The following is a 20,599-nucleotide window of genomic DNA, read 5'->3' on the forward strand; positions in this document are numbered from 1 at the left end:
AGTCATGGTAGCTATTACTCACAGGCTGTTTGGAGTGTTCCCAGGAAGGCTCCTCACCAGGTGGGCGATAAACTTCTCCTAAGACCTATTGCTTTTTCTTAATGGCCAATTGCCCTGAATAGGCCCTTCCCCACCCACGATCTTGACTAAAAGCATCTTGTCTAGTGGGCATTACCCAGGTGTAACTACATTTGAAATACAGATACATAGTAAATATTCATAACTTCAGATAAAAAATGATATATGCATACAAATAGGATAACCATGTTCTGCAAATCATTACTTTTCCAATGACATAATTATGTCATCTTCATAGTGATATTATTATGATAAAAATGGGGTGCACTGCCACAGGGGGTACTTGGGGCCCAACAAGGGATAAGCTGTTAATAAAATCCTTGCTTAGTGATGAAACATTAAGCATGTTTTGTGGTTTGTGTCAAGTTATTGCTGGTTTACTCTAGTTGTAACAGCCACCATTGAAAACATTTTAACATCTTGTTGAACACATGGGAAAAGAGGTGGGGGGGGGGGAGTTAAAGACTTAAGTAAGACTTTTATTTAAAGAATTTTCCTTATTTCCTTTCCCTTTTGCTGTATATGTGATGGGTTCGATCACAGAAACCCCCTTGGGACTGTTACCTGATGTGTTGAGACTACCTCTGAGCCCATTTTCTCTGCCAGTTTGGGCCTCAAGAACCCTGCCTTGTCGAGCCAGACACGCCAGTCTGCTCTAACACAGACACAGGGTCTGAACCATGCGCCCCAAAGCTGCAGACTTAACTGAAAACACCGAAGACTTAACTCCTGTCTCTAGCAACCAGACACCCAGCTCCCAATGGAATCCAAACCCCAAATAAATCTGTTTTACTCTGTATAAAGCTTATACAGGGTAAACTCATAAATTGTCCACCCCTCTCTAACATTGTTAGAGAGATATGCACAGCTGTTTGCTCCCCCAGGTATTAATTACTTACTCTGGGTCAATTAATAAGCAAAAGTGATTTTATTAAATATAGAAGGTAGGATTTAAGTGGTTCCAAGTAATAACAGACAGAACAAAATAAGTTACCAAGAAAAATAAAACAAAACACGCAAGTCTAAATCTAGTGCATTAAGAAACTGATTACAGATGAAATCTCACCCCCAGGGATGTTCCATAAGCTTCTTTCACAGACCGGACTCCTTCCTAGTCCGGGTCCAGCAATCACTCACTCTCCCTGTAGTTACTGTCCTTTGTTCCAGTTTCTTTCAGGCATCTCTTGGGGGTGGAGAGGCCATCTCTTTAGCCAGCTGAAGACAAAATGGAGAGGCTTCCAGAGCCTTTTATAGTCTCTCTCTTGTGGGCGGAAACCCCTTTGTTCTTCTGTGCAAAGTCACAGCAACGGGATGGAGTTTGTAGCCACCTGGGCAAGTCACATGTCCATGAATGATTCAGCTTTTTGCAGTCCAATGCCATTGTTTACATGTTAGTTTGAACGTTCCCAGGAAAGCCCAGATGTGGATTGGTGTCTCCCAAAGTCCAGTGTCAGTTAAGTGTTTGGTTACTGTAACGATGCTGCCTTTGGTGGGACTCTTCTGAGAGTATCAATTCAGGACAAATTGCTTGGAGCAGGGCAGTTACAGCCTAAGGCTGGGGTTTTTCCACTTCTAAGGCACGCCAAATCAGCCAGACAGGGAGGACTTTGGTTTTACCCCACTGGGTAACCATAAGTCATACAAGCAATGCCCTTAGACAGTCCAGTTTCCTAGTATCACACCAGTGCCACTTGTTATGGGGATGAATGGTTATGAAAAGTAATACCCCAGTGAAAGGAAAAAAAGGTTCTCCTGATCCCAAAGGACCAAGCCCCAGACCCAGGTCAATATACAAGTCGGAGCTTACCCACAAATCATGCTGTTGCCAATCTTTTAGAATCTAAAGGTTTATTCATAAAAGAAAGAAATATAGATGAGAGCTAAAAATTGGTTAAATGGAATCAGTTCCATACAGTAATGGCAAAGTTCTTGGTTCAGGTTTGTAGCAGTGATGGAATAAACTGCAGGCTCAAATCAAATCTCTGGAGTACATCTACAGCTGGGATGGGTCATTCAGTCCTTTGTTTAAAGCTTCCATTTGTAGTAAGGTTCCTACAGAGGTAAGAAGCAGCATTGAAGACAAGATGAAGGAGATAGAGCAGCCTTTTATAATCTCTTGGCATGTGGCCTCTGCTTTCTTTGTTTCAAAGACAAGCTCTCCAGCACATGGCATAGAAAAAACTTAGCATGTCCCTGCCTGCCTTGCTGAGTCACAAGGTGTATATACCTTCTCTCAGTGGGTCAGTTGTATAGCTGATGGTGCTTAATGGGCTATCAAGCAGGCTACACAGTGCTGATACCAAATTGTCTGGGGTGTCACCCAGAAGCATAGCACAAGTTTGAAATACAGACAGTACAGAGCCAATACTTGTAACTTTATATGCATAAATGAAACATGCATACAGATAGCATAATCATAACCAGAAAACTACAACCTTTCCATAGACACCCCACTTGACCTCCTCTAAAGCTAAAAGACCTGGTGCAACCATAGGACCCAGGTTGAAACAATGATCTATACGGTCACAGTTCATGTCAATAATGTCACAGTATAGTCTTTTATAGCAGAAGATCTCTGCTTGAAAGTCTTAGATCATATTAAAGATGGTATTAACTATCCCTTTTGGGGGAAAGAGAGAGAGAGAGTTAAGATGGTCTTTGGTAGTTGTTGAAGTCCAATCATCTTTTCTTTAAGACAAAGCCAGACAACTTGCTGAAAAAGGGAGAGAAAAGATCAGCAAAGATGGAAAATGCAGCTTCTGTCTCTAACACTTTATTTCCCTTGCAGTCCAGGTGCTGGGAAATGATAGGCCCAGCACATGGTCTTATCAGCCACTCTTAAGAATTGGCAAACTTTTACCAGCATTGGGCTATTTAGGACATTACTTTTAGCTACTTCCCTGGTCACATCAATATTACAAAAGGTGGAGTTTTCTTGGAGGCTAAATCAGACTCTTATCAGACAAAAAAAAGATAGGAAAGAGGAGGAAAAAGGGTGGGGAAGGAAAATGACACTCCAGGGACGGGGTGACAGCTGGAACCCGGGGTGCCAATTCTAGATGGTGTTCAAGATTTAGTTGAAGCTGGTGGATGGGGTAATGTCCTGACCAGATCAAGCCGGAGACACCTTTCAAGATCAGGATGATAAAGTCTCAGTGGTGTCTTAGAGGATCCCAGGACACTGGGAGACTGGTAGCAGCCATGATGGTGAAACTTCCTCCTAATTCACTGTCCTGTTGTCTGTCACAGTGGCCCCTATATAAATGATGTCCAAGGAGAGATGACAACCATATTCTGCTGAAATTAACCAATTTAAACAAAAGTTATTTGAACTATAAATATTTCCTCCCATTTTTAAAATCTTTTATCTAATTGTCATGGCAACCCATGACACTTCCAGGAACTTGAGGACCTCTTGTTCCACTTCTTTAACTTAAGCAATCCAGTGTGTCTCCAAATTTTGCTTGCTTTCATAAACAATTTTGTATAATTCACTGAACTGGCTTCAGTTCCTCCTACTACTAATTGGATATTGCTAACTAGTCACCTTGAGTGGGATCCATGCATCAAAGAGGAAGGAACAGTTACTTACCTTATAGTAATTTGGTTCGTAGAGATATTTTGTTCATGAGATCCCATGATCCACAACCCATCCCTATTTCTGAGTCTTATCCTAATAGGGTTTCTGAATTAGGGAATTGAAGGGTAGTGGAGACGCAGAAAGATATGCAGGGTGCAGGCACGCCCCGATAGACACTGCTGGTCAAAAATTCTGATCTCTCATTCGTGAGGTGCATGTGTACCTTGGAAGGGATCCACACAGATAAATCATCTCAAACCACAGTTATTGTAAGGTAAGTAGCTGTTCTTTTCCTTTGCAACTTTAACTCTGACTACTATATGTGTGTGTCAACATCAAAGTATCACATTCATTATATAATATGAATCATTATGTTCAAAGAACACCATAACCACTAACTATCCCTTTCACACAACAAAAACAGATAAATACAAATAAGCAGAAGGACTTGTGACAAATGGAGAGATGATACTGTTCAGTATCCAGTCTAGAGGTGATGGATTCTTCCTAGAAGAGGGGGGCACGAGGCCCCACCCCTGCCATGGCTCTGCCCTTGCCCCTCCTCTTTCCCACAAGGCCCTGCTCCACCTGCCTGGGGTGGGGGCAGCTGAGAGCATCCCCCTGCCCATGTCCCCACCCCTGTACCCCCCACCCAGGGCAGGTGGAGGCTCTGCAGCTCCCCACAAGTGCCTGCACAGCTCTTACCCCGGCCTAGCTCCAGCTTCCAGGCTGGCTTAGAGGAGGGGGCCCGGGGACTAAAGAGCAGCAGCTAGGCCATGGTAAGAGTTGCTCGGAGAGCTGTGGACACTCCATCTGCCTGGGCAGGGGTCCCAGGCCACAGGGACATGGATCGGGGGCCGCTCGTGGGAACCCCTTACCCTGGCTGGTGGAGGGTCCATGGCTCCCCACAGCTGCCCGGGCTCCAGCTTCCGGCCTGGCCAGGGGGTGGGCCCATGGGAGGAAGAAGAAGGGCAGGGGGCTGAGCCAGGCCTGTGGCAAAAAGCAGACTGGCCAGACCTGTCCACTTTCAAAAGCAAGAGGGCCAACATGGCCTCTTCACCTCCACTACTCTGGCACCCCCAATCCAGTCACCCAGAAGGTCACTAGCATGATATTGCAACATAGTTAAAAATAGTGATTTTGTTTTGTAATGAAGGGTTTTTTAATTTGAACTGACTTTTAAAAAAATTTATATCAGTTTTTATGTATGTGTTCCTAGCAGTTTACTTCTATCATAAATTCCTAACAAAGATATTTTGCTCGTGTTTCTTTGCTTAGTTTTCTAACTCTTAGTAACACAGAAAAATGTTTCCATGTCATTACCTAGCTAGGTTTGAGACCTCACAATAATCTAGTTATTTGAGCACGACAGTGTATGGCTGGTCATGACAAAAGCTAAGATTAGGTTGCAGAAGTCACAGACTCTGACTTCCAGCAACCTCTGAGGCATTGAGGACCCCGCAGCCAGCCGGCCTCCATGGGCAGCGGGACCCCCCGCAGCTCCCAGCCAGCAGTGGCCCCCTGGAGATCCTCAGACTCCACTGCTGGCAGAGGCCTCCCTGCAGGTACCCTGCCTCCGCAGGCAGTGCGGGACCCCCCTCCTGCAGCTCCCAGTCCCACAAGTCAGCGGCGGGGACTCCTCCCAGCCACTGGGCAATTGGGTCTCTGCAGCTCCCAGCCACTGTGGTGGGGAGGGGCAGGGTGCTGGACCCTCCTCCTTCCCTTTGTCAGGGATGTTTTTAGTAAAAGTCAGGGACAGGTCACGGCTTCTGTGATTTTTTTGTTTATTGCCCGTGACCTGTCCCTGACTTTTACTAAAAATATCCATGACAAAACCGTAGTATTAGTCATGAACCACTCCTTGGGAGTGAAATCTGGGGTTAGGAGTTACCTCCATGAGATTCCCAGGATTGAGATACAGGGTTTTGCAGTGAAATTGGGCACTGGGAGCTACAACTTTGATTCTTGCCTTTCAGACGGCGAGTGACAATTGAGGAAATTTTACCCTCCTCTATCCCCCCTCATGCCTTGGACCTTCTAAAGAGGCTCTTAGTATTTAACCCTGACAAACGGCTGACTGCAGAAGAGGCCCTGCAACATCCCTATGTGAAAAGGTGAGGGCATTGCCAGTGTGACATTTCCCAGCCCCCCTCCAAGCCTGTTGTGTGACTGCTACCAGCACAAGTTTCCCTTCTGCCATGTGAAATGGTGAAGGTAAAGGTAGTTTTCAATCCGCTTTCTCCTCCTCTTCATGTGAAAAGGTGAGGGTGCCTTTAGTATGTGATATTTCAGATCTCTCACGCTCTGTCTTTGTTTTAGCTTTCATTGTAGCCTTAAAATCTATTAATATCTAGTGCCTCTCCTGTTGTGTTTTTGTGTGTGTGTTCACTCTCAGATTTTGTCACATATTTGATATCTTCTTGGTAGGTTCCACTGCCCCACCAAGGAGCCCTCTCTGGACTACGATGTGATTCTTCCTTTAGATGACGATATCCAGTTGTCTGTCGCAGAATATCGCAATAAACTGTATGAGGTAGCTCCTCTTATTCTGCTTCCCATAACACTACTTCTCCAGATTACCTGCCACCCTTTCCACAGACATTCAATCCTACCTATCTCCTCCTTCAATTCACCTTCCACTCACCCCTAGTCCTGCACTTATACCTGACCTTGCTCATCATACTGTCCCATGCTGCTCTATCTATTTAGAAGTGTGTGCAACAAGAGTGATGCAGTGGTGGGAGTCTGCTATAGACCACCAGACCAGGGGGATGAGGCTTTCTTCCGGCAGCTCACGGAAGCTACTAGATCGCATGCCCTGATTCTCATGGGTGACTTTAATTTTCCTGATATCTGCTGGGAGAGCAATACAGCAGTGCATAGACAATCCAGGAAGTTTATGGAAAGCGTAGGGGACAATTTCCTGGCGCAAGTGCTAGAGGAGCCAACTAGGGGGGGCGCTTTTCTTGACCTGCTGCTCACAAACTGGGTAGAATTAGTGGGGGAAGCAAAAGTGGATGGGAATCTGGGAGGCAGTGACCATGAGTTGGTTGAGTTCAGGATCCTGACGCAGGGAAGAAAGGTAAGCAGCAGGATACAGACCCTGGACTTCAGGAAAGCAGACTTTGACTCCCTCAGGGAACGGATGGCCAGGATCCCCTGGGGGACTAACTTGAAGGGGAAAGGAGTCCAGGAGAGCTGGCTGTATTTCAAGGAATCCCTATTGAGGTTACAGGGACAAACCATCCCAATGAGTCGAAAGAATAGTAAATATGGCAGGCGACCAGCTTGGCTTAATGGTGAAATCCTAGCGGATCTTAAACATAAAAAAGAAGCTTACAAGAAGTGGAAGGTTGGACAGATGACCAGGGAAGAGTATAAAAATATTGCTCGGGCATGTAGGAATGATATCAGGAGGGCCAAATCGCACCTGGAGCTGCAGCTAGCCAGAGATGTCAAGAGTAACAAGAAGGGTTTCTTCAGGTATGTTGGCAACAAGAAGAAAGCCAAGGAAAGTGTGGGCCCCTTAATGAATGAGGGAGGCAACCTAGTGACAGAGGATGTGGAAAAAGCTAATGTACTCAATGCTTTTTTTGCCTCTGTTTTCACTAACAAGGTCAGCTCCCAGACTGCTGCGCTGGGCATCACAAAATGGGGAAGAGATGGCCAGCCCTCTGTGGAGATAGAGGTGTTTAGGGACTATTTAGAAAAGCTGGACGTGCACAAGTCCATGGGGCCGGACGAGTTGCATCCGAGAGTGCTGAAGGAATTGGCGGCTGTGATTGCAGAGCCATTGGCCATTATCTTTGAAAACTCGTGGCGAACCGGGGAAGTCCCGGATGACTGGAAAAAGGCTAATGTAGTGCCAATCTTTTAAAAAGGGAAGAAGGAGGATCCTGGGAACTACAGGCCAGTCAGCCTCACCTCAGTCCCTGGAAAAATCATGGAGCAGGTCCTCAAAGAATCAATCCTGAAGCACTTGCATGAGAGGAAAGTGATCAGGAACAGCCAGCATGGATTCACCAAGGGAAGGTCATGCCTGACTAATCTAATCGCCTTTTATGATGAGATTACTGGTTCTGTGGATGAAGGGAAAGCAGTGGATGTATTGTTCCTTGACTTTAGCAAAGCTTTTGACACGGTCTCCCACAGTATTCTTGTCAGCAAGTTAAGGAAGTATGGGCTGGATGAATGCACTATAAGGTGTGTAGAAAGCTGGCTAGATTGTCGGGCTCAACAGGTAGTGATCAATGGCTCCATGTCTAGTTGGCAGCCGGTATCAAGTGGAGTGCCCCAAGGGTCGGTCCTGGGGCCGGTTTTGTTCAATATCTTCATAAATGATCTGGAGGATGGTGTGGATTGCACTCTCAGCAAATTTGCGGTTGATACTAAACTGGGAGGAGTGGTAGATACGCTGGAGGGGAGGGATAGGATACAGAAGGACCTAGACAAATTGGAGGATTGGGCCAAAAGAAATCTGATGAGGTTCAATAAGGATAAGTGCAGGGTCCTGCACTTAGGACGGAAGAACCCAATGCACAGCTACAGACTAGGGACCGAATGGCTAGGCAGCAGTTCTGCGGAAAAGGACCTAGGGGTGACAGTGGACGAGAAGCTGGATATGAGTCAGCAGTGTGCCCTTGTTGCCAAGAAGGCCAATGGCATTTTGGGATGTATAAGTAGGGGCATAGCGAGCAGATCGAGGGACGTGATCGTTCCCCTCTATTCGACATTGGTGAGGCCTCATCTGGAGTACTGTGTCCAGTTTTGGGCCCCACACTTCAAGAAGGATGTGGATAAATTGGAGAGAGTCCAGCGAAGGGCAACAAAAATGATTAGGGGTCTGGAACACATGAGTTATGAGGAGAGGCTGAGGGAGCTGGGATTGTTTAGTCTGCAGAAGAGAAGAATGAGGGGGGATTTGATAGCTGCTTTCAACTACCTGAAAGGGGGTTCCAAAGAGGATGGCTCTAAACTGTTCTCAATGGTAGCAGATGACAGAACGAGGAGTAATGGTCTCAAGTTGCAGTGGGGGAGGTTTAGATTGGATATTAGGAAAAACTTTTTCACTAAGAGGGTGGTGAAACACTGGAATGCGTTACCTAGGGAGGTGGTAGAATCTCCTTCCTTAGAGGTTTTTAAGGTCAGGCTTGACAAAGCCCTGGCTGGGATGATTTAACTGGGAATTGGTGCTGCTTCGAGCAGGGGGTTGGACTAGATGACCTTCTGGGGTCCCTTCCAACCCTGATATTCTATGATTCTATGATCTTGGGGGGTGGGAGGGAGAATAACTTGAAAGCCACATTCTCAGTTAGAGGGAGATATATGTGGAGAAGGAATGTCAGAGAGACTGAGGTTTGATGGTGGAAAGTAAATTAGACTTGAATTTGCAGTTCAAGAGGATAGTAAAAATGCCAATGAAATTCTTGGCTACATACAAAGAGGTATGTCACAAAGCAATGAGATAAGCGGAAGGACAGTCAGTGGAGGGATTCAAAGAGTGGCTGATAAGATCAGAACAGTGTCCAAAGATGATCTTAGCAGAATTATTTTGTATGGCCTAGAATGGGTTGATGTGGATGTTGGGAAGAGCAGAGAGAAGGATGACATCATACTCAAGACAAGAACATAAGAACGGCCATACTGGGTCAGACCAATGGTCCATCTAGCCCAGTATACCGTTTTGTGACAATGGCCAATACCAGGTGCTTCAGAGGGAATGAAAGAACAGGGCAATCATCAAGTGATTCATCCCATCACCCAATCCCAACTTCAGGCAAACAGAGGCTAGGGACACTTCAGAGCATGGTTTTGCATCCCTGCCCATCCTGGCTAATAGCCATTGATGGACCTATCCTCCATGAACTTATCTAGTTCTTTTCTGAACCCTGCTATAGTCTTGGCCTTCACAACATCCTCTGACAAGGAGTTCTGCTGGTTGACTGTGCATTGTGTGAAGAAGTACTTCCTTTTATTTGTTTTAAACCTCCTGCGTATTAATTTCATTGGTGACCCCTAGTTCTTGTGTTATGAGAAGGGCTAAATCAGTGGTTCTCAACCTGGGGAACATGTATCTCTGGGGGTATGCAGAGGTCTTCCAGGGGGTACATCAACTTATCTAGATATTTGCCTAGTTTTACAACAGGTTATATTAAAAGCACTAGTGAAGTCAGTCCAAACTAAAATTGCATACAGATAATGACTTGTTTATACTGCTCTATATACTATACACTGAAATGTAAGTACAGTAATTATATTCCAATTTATTTTATAGTGATATGGTAAAAATGAGAAAGCAAGCAATTTTTCAGTAATAATGTGCTGTGACACTTTTGTAAGCAAGTAGTTTAAGTGAGGTGAAATTGCCGGTACGCAAGACAAATCAGACTCTGGAAGGGAGTACAGGAGCCTGGAAAGGGAAAGGTTGAGAACCACTAGGCTAAATAACACTTCCTTGTTTACTTTCTCCACACTGGTCATGATTTTATAGATATCTATCATATCCCTCCTTAGTAGTCTCTTTTCCAAGCAGAAAAGGCCCAGTCTTATTAATCTGTCCTCATATGGAAGCTGTTCCATACCCCTAATTATTTTTGTTGACCTTTCTGTACTAAATTCCAATATATCTTTTTTTGAGATGTGGCAACCAGCTCTACACACAGTATTCAAGATTAAATAGCTATCTGAGTAGTTTTGTATCCTCGGCAAAGTTTGCCATCTCACTGTTTGCCCCTTTTTCCAGATCATTTATGGATGAAGAAATTATGAGAGGCTGAATGAGACCTTTAGTTGCACAGATAAAAGAAAAAAGATCGACTTTAGACACAGTTTGGATGATCAGGGTAAGGGAAGCATCTAAGAAAAACCTGCGTTACAACCTGGAGTGATAGGGAAGATAGTGGTTTTATCAATGGTGATGGAGAATGGGGAAAATAAGGAATTTGACTTTGGCCGTGTTAAGTTTAAGTTCATAGTGAAACAGCCATGAAGAGACATTCAAAACAGGCTGAGGCCCAGGCTAGGGTGGAAGAAGACTAGTCAGGAGTGGAGAAAAAGATTTGAGTAATCAATGCAGAGATGATACTTGAAATAGTGTGAGTGATTTAAATTATCCAAAGGCAGGGTCTATTGTATTAAAGAGGAGAGGGTCCTGAGAAACTCTCATGCGTAGTAGGAGAAGAAGCAAACAAGAGAGACATTGAAGTAGTGGTTAGAGAAGTAGGAGGAGAACCAGGGTAGGAAGGTCAGTAAGGGTACAGGGTAAAAAAGGAGAGTGTGACGGGTTGGATCACAGAAACCCCCTGGGGGTTGCCAACTGATGTGCCAAAACTACTTCTGCCCCTGCTTTCCCTGCAAGCTTGAGACTCCAGCACCCTGTCGTGCTGAGCCAGACACACCAGTCTGCTCCAACACAGACCTAAGGTCTGAACCATGGGCCCTAAAGCTGCAGCCTTAACTGAAAGCAATTTAAGAAGCGTTCCTGTCCTTGACACTCAGGTGCCCAACTCCCAATGGGGTCCAAACCCTAAATATATCCATTTTATCCTGTATAAACCTTATACAGGGTAAACTCAAATTGTTCACCCTCTATAACACTGATAGAGAGATGCACAGCTTCCCCCCTGAGGTATTAATACGTACTCTGGGTTAATAAGTAAAAAGTGATTTTATTAAATACAGAAAGTAGGATTTAAATAAAAAGGAAAGGAGTACTTGTGGCACCTTAGAGACTAACAAATTTATTTGAGCATAAGCTTTCGTGAGCTACAGCTCACTTCATCGGATGCTGATCATTCATACCGATGAAGTGAGCTGTAGCTCACGAAAACTTATGCTCAAATAAATTGGTTAGTCTCTAAGGTGCCACAAGTACTCCTTTCCTTTTTGCGGATACAGACTAACACGGCTGCTACTCTGAAACCTAGGATTTAAGTGGTTCCAAGTAGTAACAGACAGAACAAAATGAATTGCCAAGCAAAATAAAACACGCAACTCTAAGCCTAATACAGTAATAAAACTGAATACAGATTAAAATCTCACCCTCAGAGATGGCTTCAACAAGTTTCTTTCACAGACTGGATGCCTTCCTAGTCTGGGCACAGTCCTTTCCCCTGGTACAGCCCTTGTTCCAGCTCAGGTGGTAGGTAGGGGATTTCTCATGATGGCTGCCTCTTTGTTCTGTTCCACCCACTTATATATCTTTTGCATAAGGCGGGAATCCTTTTGTCCCTCTCTGGGTTCCCATTCCCTCCTTCACAATGGAAAAGGACCAGGTTAAAGATGGATTCCAGTTCAGGTGACATGATCACATGTCACTGTAAGACTTCATTACCCACTTGCCAGCACACATGTATACAGGAAGACTTACAAGTGAAACAGAGCCATCTACAGACCATTGTCCTGGTTAATAGGAGCCATCAAGATTCCAAGCCACCATTAATGGCCCACTTTGCATAATTACAATAGGCCCTCAGAGTTATATTCTAGTTTCAGATACTAGAGTGATACATTTATACAACTAGGATGACCACACTCAGTATATTATAAGCTTTGTAATACCTTACAAGAGACCTTTTGCATGAAGCATAGTCCAGTTACATTATATTCACACTCATTAGCATACTTTTATAAAATCGTATAGAGTGTGTCACAGTATGATTATCAGCATCGAATATAGCAGAGAGGTCTAGGAGGATGAGTACGTGCCTTGAGTCTCAGCTGGGAAGAGGTCATTAGAGATGTTAATGAGAGGAGTTTCAGTGGAGCAGAGAGGTCAGTAGCTGGATTGGAGGGGATCTGGGATGAGCAGGAGAAGACAAATGTGTGAGGTCGCACTTATAGGTGGGACATTCATTGAGTTTAGAAGTAAGGGAGATGAGGGCAGTAACTAGAGAGGCAAGGAGGGGGTGTTTTTTTTTTTTTTTTTAAGAATGAAGACGATAAATCTTAAATAAAGCAAAGGATTAGGCAGATGGTGAGAAGTAGTGGAGGAAAGTAGGCAGGGAGTGTAAGCGTGATGGAGGTTTAGGGGATGGGTTCACAGGAATGGCTGGAGGGGTTAAAGGTGAACAAGCAAGTGAACTAAAAAGGTAGTTACATGGGAGAAGGGGATCATGACAAAGTTTGTTGATTTCCCTCTTCATCTCTCCCCTGCCCATCGGAAAGATTCTGCATGATCAAGAGGAGGAATGGAAGGAGGGTTGGGAATTAATGAGAGAGTCAGACGTTGGAAGGAGTGGATTGTTACCCACACAGTTTAGGGCTCTAACCCCACTCTCTCTTGGGCACTCAGAAAGTAAGGGACCCAAACTTTACATCCCTTCCTGGTGGACTCAGGGCTCTGTGTGTCTGCGGGACCTTTACCTAAGGAAAGGTCCTGACACAGTAATATCCTTTGTTTGTTAATTTACTACTTTTCTCAAAATTGCTTTTTAGGCAGTTGCAAAGTATCAGTAGCAAAGTACAAAATCAGTCAAGCTGTTCCCCAACATAATTTTTAACTGTTCTTACTTTCCTTTGGACATAATTCCCCACTCAAAACAGGCTGACAGGTTGAGCTCTAAGTCCCAGTAACAGAATTTATCCATAAATTAACTCGACCTATGACACAGGCACTTGTGGAGAGGTACCCCACCACACCATCTTTTACCTCCTATTGCAATAGATAAACTGTTTGTACCATTCGTCTCCTTCCTCTCCACCAATCCTCGCTGGGGCCTCCAATTCTGTTACTGTGGTTCTAAAAACCGCAAAGCTTTTGGTAACTATTACTCTTGGTGAGGCAGTGGCAGGAAATAAATCAAGGGAAACATGGCCCTCCGACCAATAGATGTCTGGCACACACAGTACAATACAAGACTGCTTTCACTTAAAGCTGCACTTTATTTTAGTCTTAAGCACTTAAACATGTCTGCAATAGGTTAATAAAACACCCCAAAAATCAGTAATTACCGAAGTCTGGAGTGGTCTTTGAGTGGTACAATGACAGCCGTCCAATTGGCCCATCTTTCAGCTGCCATTGGGGATCCTAAGCTGTGTCCATGAAGTTTCCTTATTTATTCAGGTTAGTGTAACAATATCAAAAAACTTGTTAAGCAAACAATTTCAAAGGTTAAGCAACGAGTTTTCCTTAAACCATCTATTAGACAGATGTGGTTTTTTTCCAGAGTCCGCATGTTTTGGGGACCCTGACAAACACATCCCAAAGGGCAGATCTAGGCAAGCATCCTGTTTTTTCTAAAACACATACCTCAGCAGTTTCAACAGAGATCTTATCAGGAAGGACACAGGGTCAGATTCCCCCTCAACCCATGCCCCCCCGGCTGCTTGCTTAATTATAGTAAGGTCATTGCAGAGGCCTGTTAAGGCCTACTGATTTAGCTGCTTTTGGCAATGAGCATGATAATCAATATTCTAATTATCAGTAGTAGTCCAGGCATTTTGCTGGTGTGCCAAGATCTCTCCATACAGAATGATTTGGTAAAGTGGGGTGAAGATTGAGACAAGAGTGGTGTGGCTGAGAAATCATGGATGGTGATCAATTAGCGGTCACAGATGGCCCGATCAGGGAACAAATGGGTGACGTTGAATAAAATGACAGTTGATAGAGAGGAAACTCTGGTATTGAAGGAGCAATGGTTGGTGAAGATATGGTCAAATGAGGGATCAATTTTGTGAGTGGGAGAGCTGGTCTCTTGTTGGAAATAAAATGAGAGGAGTTAGGCCTCTAAGGGATTGGATGGAACATCAGCATGGAAATTAGTCACCGTGTATGAGGGTAGGGAAGATTTTGATGAAATAAAAGTGAAAGCCAGGTATCAAAACCAGATAAGGGAGGTGATTAGCAAGGAGTTGAGGTTGCAGATGACAATTACATGGACTGGGAGAGGAGAGGAGTTTCTGGAGTGCTGCTTAAAAGAATGCAGAGGGACTGGAAAATACATCACTTTGGCCAATTAAAATTAGACTGGAAAAAATCCCAGGAGAATGACTAAGAAATAACTTTGTGGTAGCCCTTCAGAGAATGGAGAAGATAACTAACAGTTGAGCCCTGTGGATTTGCAAATGCAAAACAGAGGAAAACAATAGTTAAAACAAACATACTCGGGAGTGACAGCTCCTGTGGATCCTGTCCTGCAGGATTGGGGCTGGCTCCCAAATCATGTCCAGATGAACGGGTTCACAGTTCCCCTCAGGTCTGGCCCAGCTTCCACTCCAGATGAGGCCTCACCAATGTCGAATAGAGGGGAACGATTACGTCCCTCGATCTGCTGGCAATGCCCCTACCTATACATCCCAAAATGCCATTGGCCTTCTTGGGAAGAAGGGCACACTGACTCATATCCAGCTTCTCGTCCACTGTAATCCCTAGGTCCTTTTCTGCAGAACTGCTGCTGAGCCATTCGGTCCCTAGTCTGTAGCGGTGCATGAGATTCTTCCGTCCTAAGTGCAGGACTCTACACTTGTCCTTGTTGAACCTCAGATTTCTTTTGGCCCAATCCTCCAATTTGTCTAGGTCCCCCTATATCCTATCCCTCCCCTCCAGCGTATCTACCTCTCCTCCCAGTTTAGGGTCATCTGCAAACTTGCTGAGGGTGCAATCCACACCATCCTCCGGATCATTTATGAAGATATTGAACAAAACCGGCCCCAGGACCGACTCTTGGGACACTCCACTTGATACCGGCTGCCAGCTAGACATGGAGCCATTGATCACTACCCGTTGAGCCCAACAATCTAGCCAACTTTCTACCCACCTTATAGTCATTCATCCGGCCCATGCTTCTTTAACTTGCTGGCAAGAATACTGTGGGAGACTGTGTCAAAAGCTTTGCTAAAGTCAAGGAACAACACGTCCACCGCTTTCCCCTCATCCACAGAGGGAGTTCTCATCATAGAAGGCAATTAGATTAGTCAGGCATGACTTGCCCTTAGTGAATCCATGCTGACTGTTCCTGATCACTTTCCTCTCCTCGCAATGCTTCAGAATTGATTCCTTGAGGACCTGCTCCATGATTTTTCCAGGGACTGAGGTGAGGCTGACTGGCCTGTAGTTCCCAGGATCCTCCTCCTTCCCTTTTTTAAAGATGAGCACTACATTAGGCTTTTTCCAGTCGTCCGGGACTTCCCCTGATCGCCATGAGTTTTCAAAGATAATAGCCAATGGCTCTGCAATCACATCCGCCAACTCCTTTAGCACTCTCGGATGCAGCGCATCCGGCCCCATGGACTTGTGCTTGTCCAGCTTTTCTAAATATTCCCGAACCACTTCTTTCTCCACAGAGGGCTGGTCACCTCCTCCCCATGCTATGCTGCCCAGTGCAGCAGTCTGGGAGCTGACCTTGTTCGTGAAGACAGAGGCAAAAAGCAGCATTGAGTACATTAGCTTTTTCCACATTCTCTGTCACTAGGTTGCCTCCCTCATTCAAGGGAGCCCGCACTTTCCTTGACTTTCTTGTTGCTAACATACCTGAAGAAACCCTTATTACTCTTAACAGCTCTTGCTAGCTGCAACTCCAGGTGTGATTTGGCCTTCCCGATTTCACTCCTGCATCCCCAAGCAATTTTTATACTCATCCCTGGTCATTTGTCCAATCTTCCACTTCTTGTGAGCTTCTTTTTTGCGTTCAAGATCAGCAAGGATTTCACTGTTAAGCCAAGCTGGTCGCCTGCCATAGTTACTATTCTTTCTACACATCAGGATGGTTTGTCCCTGTAACCTCAATAAGGATTCTTTAAAATACAGCCAGCTCTCCTGGACTCCTTTCCCCCTCATGTTATTCTCCCAGGGGATCCTGCCCATCAGTTCCCTGAGGTAGTCAAAGTCTGCTTTTCTGAAGTCCAGTGTCTGTATTCTGCTGCTCTCCTTTCTTCCCTGTGTCAGGATCGCGAACTCGACCATCTCATGGTCACTGCCTCCCAGGTTCTCATCCACTTTAGCTTCCCCTACTAATTCTTCCCGGTTTGTGAGCAGCAGGTCAACAAGAGCTCTGCCCCTTGTTGGTTCCTCCAACACTTGCACCAGGATATTGTCCCCTATGCTTTCCAAAAACTTCCTGGATTGTCTGTGCACCGCTGTATTGCTCTTCCAGCAGATATCAGGGTGTTTGAAGTCTCCCATGAGAACCAGGGCCTGCGATCTAGTAACTTCCGTGAGTTGCCGGAAGAAAGCCTCGTCCACCTCATCCCCCTGGTCCGGTGGTCTATAGCAGACTTCCACCACGACATCACCCTTGTTGCTCACATTTCTAAACTTAATCCAGAGACACTCAGGTTTTTCTGCAGTTTCATACTTGAGCTCTGAGCAGTCATACTGCTCCCTTACATACAGTGCAATTCCCCCCACCTTTTGTGCCCTGCCTGTCCTTCCTGAACAGCTTATATCTATCCATGACCGTACTCCAGTCATGTGAGTTATCCCACCAAGTCTGTTATTCCATCACATCAAAATTCCTTGACTGTGCCAGGACTTCCAGTTCTCCCTGCTTGTTTCCCAGGCTTCTTGCATTTGTGTATAGGCACTTGAGATAACCCACTGATCTGCCCTCTTTCTCAGTATGAGGCAGGAGCCCTGCCCTCTTGTGCGCTCCTGCTTGTGCTTTCTCCTGGTATCCCACTTACCTCAGGGCTTTGGTCTCCTTCCCCCGGTGAACCTAGTTTAAAGCCCTCCTCACTAGGTTAGCCAGCCTGCTTGCGAACATGCTCTTCCCTCTCTTTGTTAGGTGGAGCCCATCTCTACCTAGCACTCCTTCTTGGAACACCATCCCAAGGTCAAAGAATCCAAAGCCTTCTCTCCAACACCACCTGCATAGCCATTCGACTTCCAGAACCAGGAACTGAATGATGGGATGGATCAATCGATAAAGTGCCCTGTTCTGTTCAGTCCCTCTGAAGTATGTGGCACCAGCCACTTGGGAAGATGGGGTAGTTGGACCATTGGGTCAGACCAATGTGGCCATCTTTATGTTCTTAATCATGTTTATATGTTTTAAAAACGTAACCAGCTTCTTGTTCCTGCAGATGATTCTGGAAAGGAAGGCAAATAACCGTCAACAGAAACAAATCCAAAGAGAGAACCTTCAACCAAGTCCATCTCAGTTCAAACCATCTCTTCCAAACACCAGCTTTGTGCCTTTATCTACCATTGGGGATCAGAGAGAGCCAAGACCCACTCTTATGAAAAGTTCACATGTGCCTGCAGGGCCTACAGTGCTTTGTGAAGTTTCCAGCCAGAGAGAGGGTTTAGCAGGAACTCTCTGCCAGAGACCTAAAATCAACATGCTTTACAACCCCATAACGCACACCACTGTTCAGAGTATGTACCAACCTCCTGAATTAGAATGTGTTGCACATAATAGCTAAGGACAGGGAGAGCGAAGCAGGAAGGAGATAGAAACCAATGAAATTTACAGGGGCAATATGAGATGGTGAGTGTAAAAGGGGAAGGGAAGTTGCACCAGGAAGACAGTGCAGAGAGAATATCAAGACAAATGAATTTCCAGTTGGGGGGCGGGGAATTTTCCTTTCTCAGAATGATTTGTACTGACACTTTTGTGGAGAGGTGCTGGGTGTTGAAATTCCCTACTCAAATATTTGGAACACCAAATACTCATTCAAGAATCACAAACTTACCAGTAAAGACTCAGATAAGTCTTTTGCCTGTTAAACAATATCTTTCCTTCCCAAAGTCCTTTCTTTCTACTATTTCCATTCTCAAATCACATACCAGTAGAATGTGCCACCAAACTGGCCTGGGACCTATGTGAGAGACTTCCTCTCTCCCTGTGACATACTGCCACAATTACAGTCAAAGCCCCATCAGTATAAGAGAAGGAACAGCTGGGAGGGCATTCTTTGTAGGGTTCCTGGGTCTTTGGAACTCCTTCCTTTGGGCTGTAAGAGCTCATATTTGTTCGCTTTCAGGGGATGATGCAAGGCCTGCCTTTTTGCCATTGCTCATGAGGAGTTGGGTAGACCTGGTAGTGGTAATGGAGGACTCTAGTGAGGATTGTGAACAGACCAAATAATTTTTATTACTTATGTTGTCTCTGGGTTATTTGATCTGGGATAACTAATAGGTCTGTTAATATTTTTTTAAAGATTATCAAATGCACCTGGAATATTGAATGATCCTGCTTTGAGCAGGGGGGTTGGACTAGATGACCTCCTGAGGTCCCTTCCAACCCTGATATTCTATGATTTAGTGGGCACTATGATTTAATGGGCACTCTATTATAGTTTAGTAAAAGGCTAGTTAGTGTTTTTTTTAAGGATATACAGAATTTTTCAGTACAAATTATCTTTTTACAGAAGAATTAAAAGAGAGGGTGACAAATACAAAATAAAAGGGAATACAGCAGAGTTAATTGAAGGCATTTCAAGCTAATGTTACATACATATATAATAGATCTAAGCCAGGGGTAGGCAAACTACATCCTGAGGGCCAGATCCAGCCCTTCAGACGTTTTAATCTGGCCCTCAAGCTCCTGCCAGGGAGAGGGATCCAGGGCTTGCCCCACTCTGCCTATGCTGTGGCTCTGCGCAGCTCCCGGAATCAGCGGCATGTTCCCCCTCTGGCTCCTATGCCTAGGGTCAGCCAAGGGGCTCCACAACTCCCATTGGCTGGGAGCCATGGCCAATGGGAGCTGCAGGGGTGGCACCTGTGGATGGGGCAGCATGCTGAGATGCCTGGCTGCACCTCTGCGTAGGAGCCAGAGGGGGACATGCTGCTGCTTCCAGGAGCTGCTTGAGGTAAGCGCTGCCGGGAGCAGCACCCTTGGCCCCCTCCCACACCCCAACCCTCTGCCTCAGCCCTGATCCCCTTCCCGCCCTCCAAACCCCTTGGTCCCACCCTGGAGCACCCTCCTGCACCCCAAAAACCCCTCATCCCCAGCCTCATCCCAGAGCCTGCACCCCCAGCTGGAGCCCTCACCCCCCTCTGCACCCCTGCCCCAGCCTGGAGCCCTCTCCCACACCCTGAACTCCTCATTTCTGGTCCCATCCTAGACCCTGCACCCCCAGCCAGAGACCTCAGTCCCTCCTACAGCCCAACCCCCAATTTCATGAGCATTCATGGCCTGCCATACAATTTTCATACCCAGATGTAGCCCTCAGGTCAAAGAGCGTGCCCACCCCCATCTAAGCTATCACTAAGCCGAAGCACAATAATGATAGCCAGTGATTCTTGTGCGGCCAATTTGTCCATTAAGGCTGGTCTACACTAACTCTGTAAGTGTATACCAGCCCTAAGTTATGCTAGTTCAGTTATTTAAGTTACGTAACTGAAGTCGACGCAACTTAGGTTGCCTTACAGCAGTGTCTATATCGCACTGTGTTGACGGGAGACGCTCTGTCAACATAGCTTTTGCTTGTTGGGGAGGTGGAGTACAGACAGACATCGCCGGGAGAGTGCTCTGCCATTGACTTAGTGTATCTTCACCAGATCTGCTAAATCTGCACTGATGCATTGATCGCAGCAGTGCTGGTTTAGCCAGTAGTGTAGACATGGCCTCAGACCCAACCTGCCAAAGCCTGTTACAGAAGAACAAGCTATCTTCAGCCCAGCATGGAGACCATATCTTATTAAAAACTTTAAAACAAAGACTCCCACCCTCTCTCTTTGAGGAGTGTCCCTGTGGGTGCTCCACTTTAGGTGAGTCTGCGCCCCAGCGCTTGTAGTTGGACATTTTTAGTAGCAGTGCCTGGTTGGGTTGCACATGCGCTCTCCCCATCTTGCGCTGCATCTGGCGGTGAATAGCCCTGTGCAGCCAACACCCCCTCAGTTCTTTCTCTACGGCCCTCTGCTTGAGATGAAGCTCTTAGCAATGCCTCTGTTTTTCTCTCTCTAGTTTTAACTAGAGAATACTAGTTAGTTTTGTTTACTTCCTCTTGAACAGATGCTCTTGGTACCACACAATTTCTCCACCACAAGGATCTTCTGAT

General features: G+C 45.6%; 1 protein-coding gene across 6 annotated transcripts in view; it reads left to right on the forward strand.

Moving 5' to 3' along the window:
• Positions 1-20,599, forward strand: part of MAPK15 (mitogen-activated protein kinase 15) — a 71,584-nt gene that overhangs the window by 42,618 nt on the left and 8,367 nt on the right. For all 6 annotated transcript variants that reach the window (XM_084619159.1, XM_084619160.1, XM_084619156.1 and 3 more), the window contains exons 9-11: positions 5,635-5,772; positions 6,086-6,191; positions 17,678-17,972. In XM_084619159.1, the coding sequence (XP_084475285.1) occupies positions 5,635-5,772; positions 6,086-6,191; positions 17,678-17,972 (539 nt within the window). The remainder of the gene's footprint in view (positions 1-5,634; positions 5,773-6,085; positions 6,192-17,677; positions 17,973-20,599) is intronic.

The sequence above is a fragment of the Lepidochelys olivacea genome (assembly GCF_965140295.1).
Source record: "Lepidochelys olivacea isolate rLepOli2 genome assembly, chromosome: 2".
NCBI classification, from domain to species: domain Eukaryota; kingdom Metazoa; phylum Chordata; order Testudines; family Cheloniidae; genus Lepidochelys; species Lepidochelys olivacea.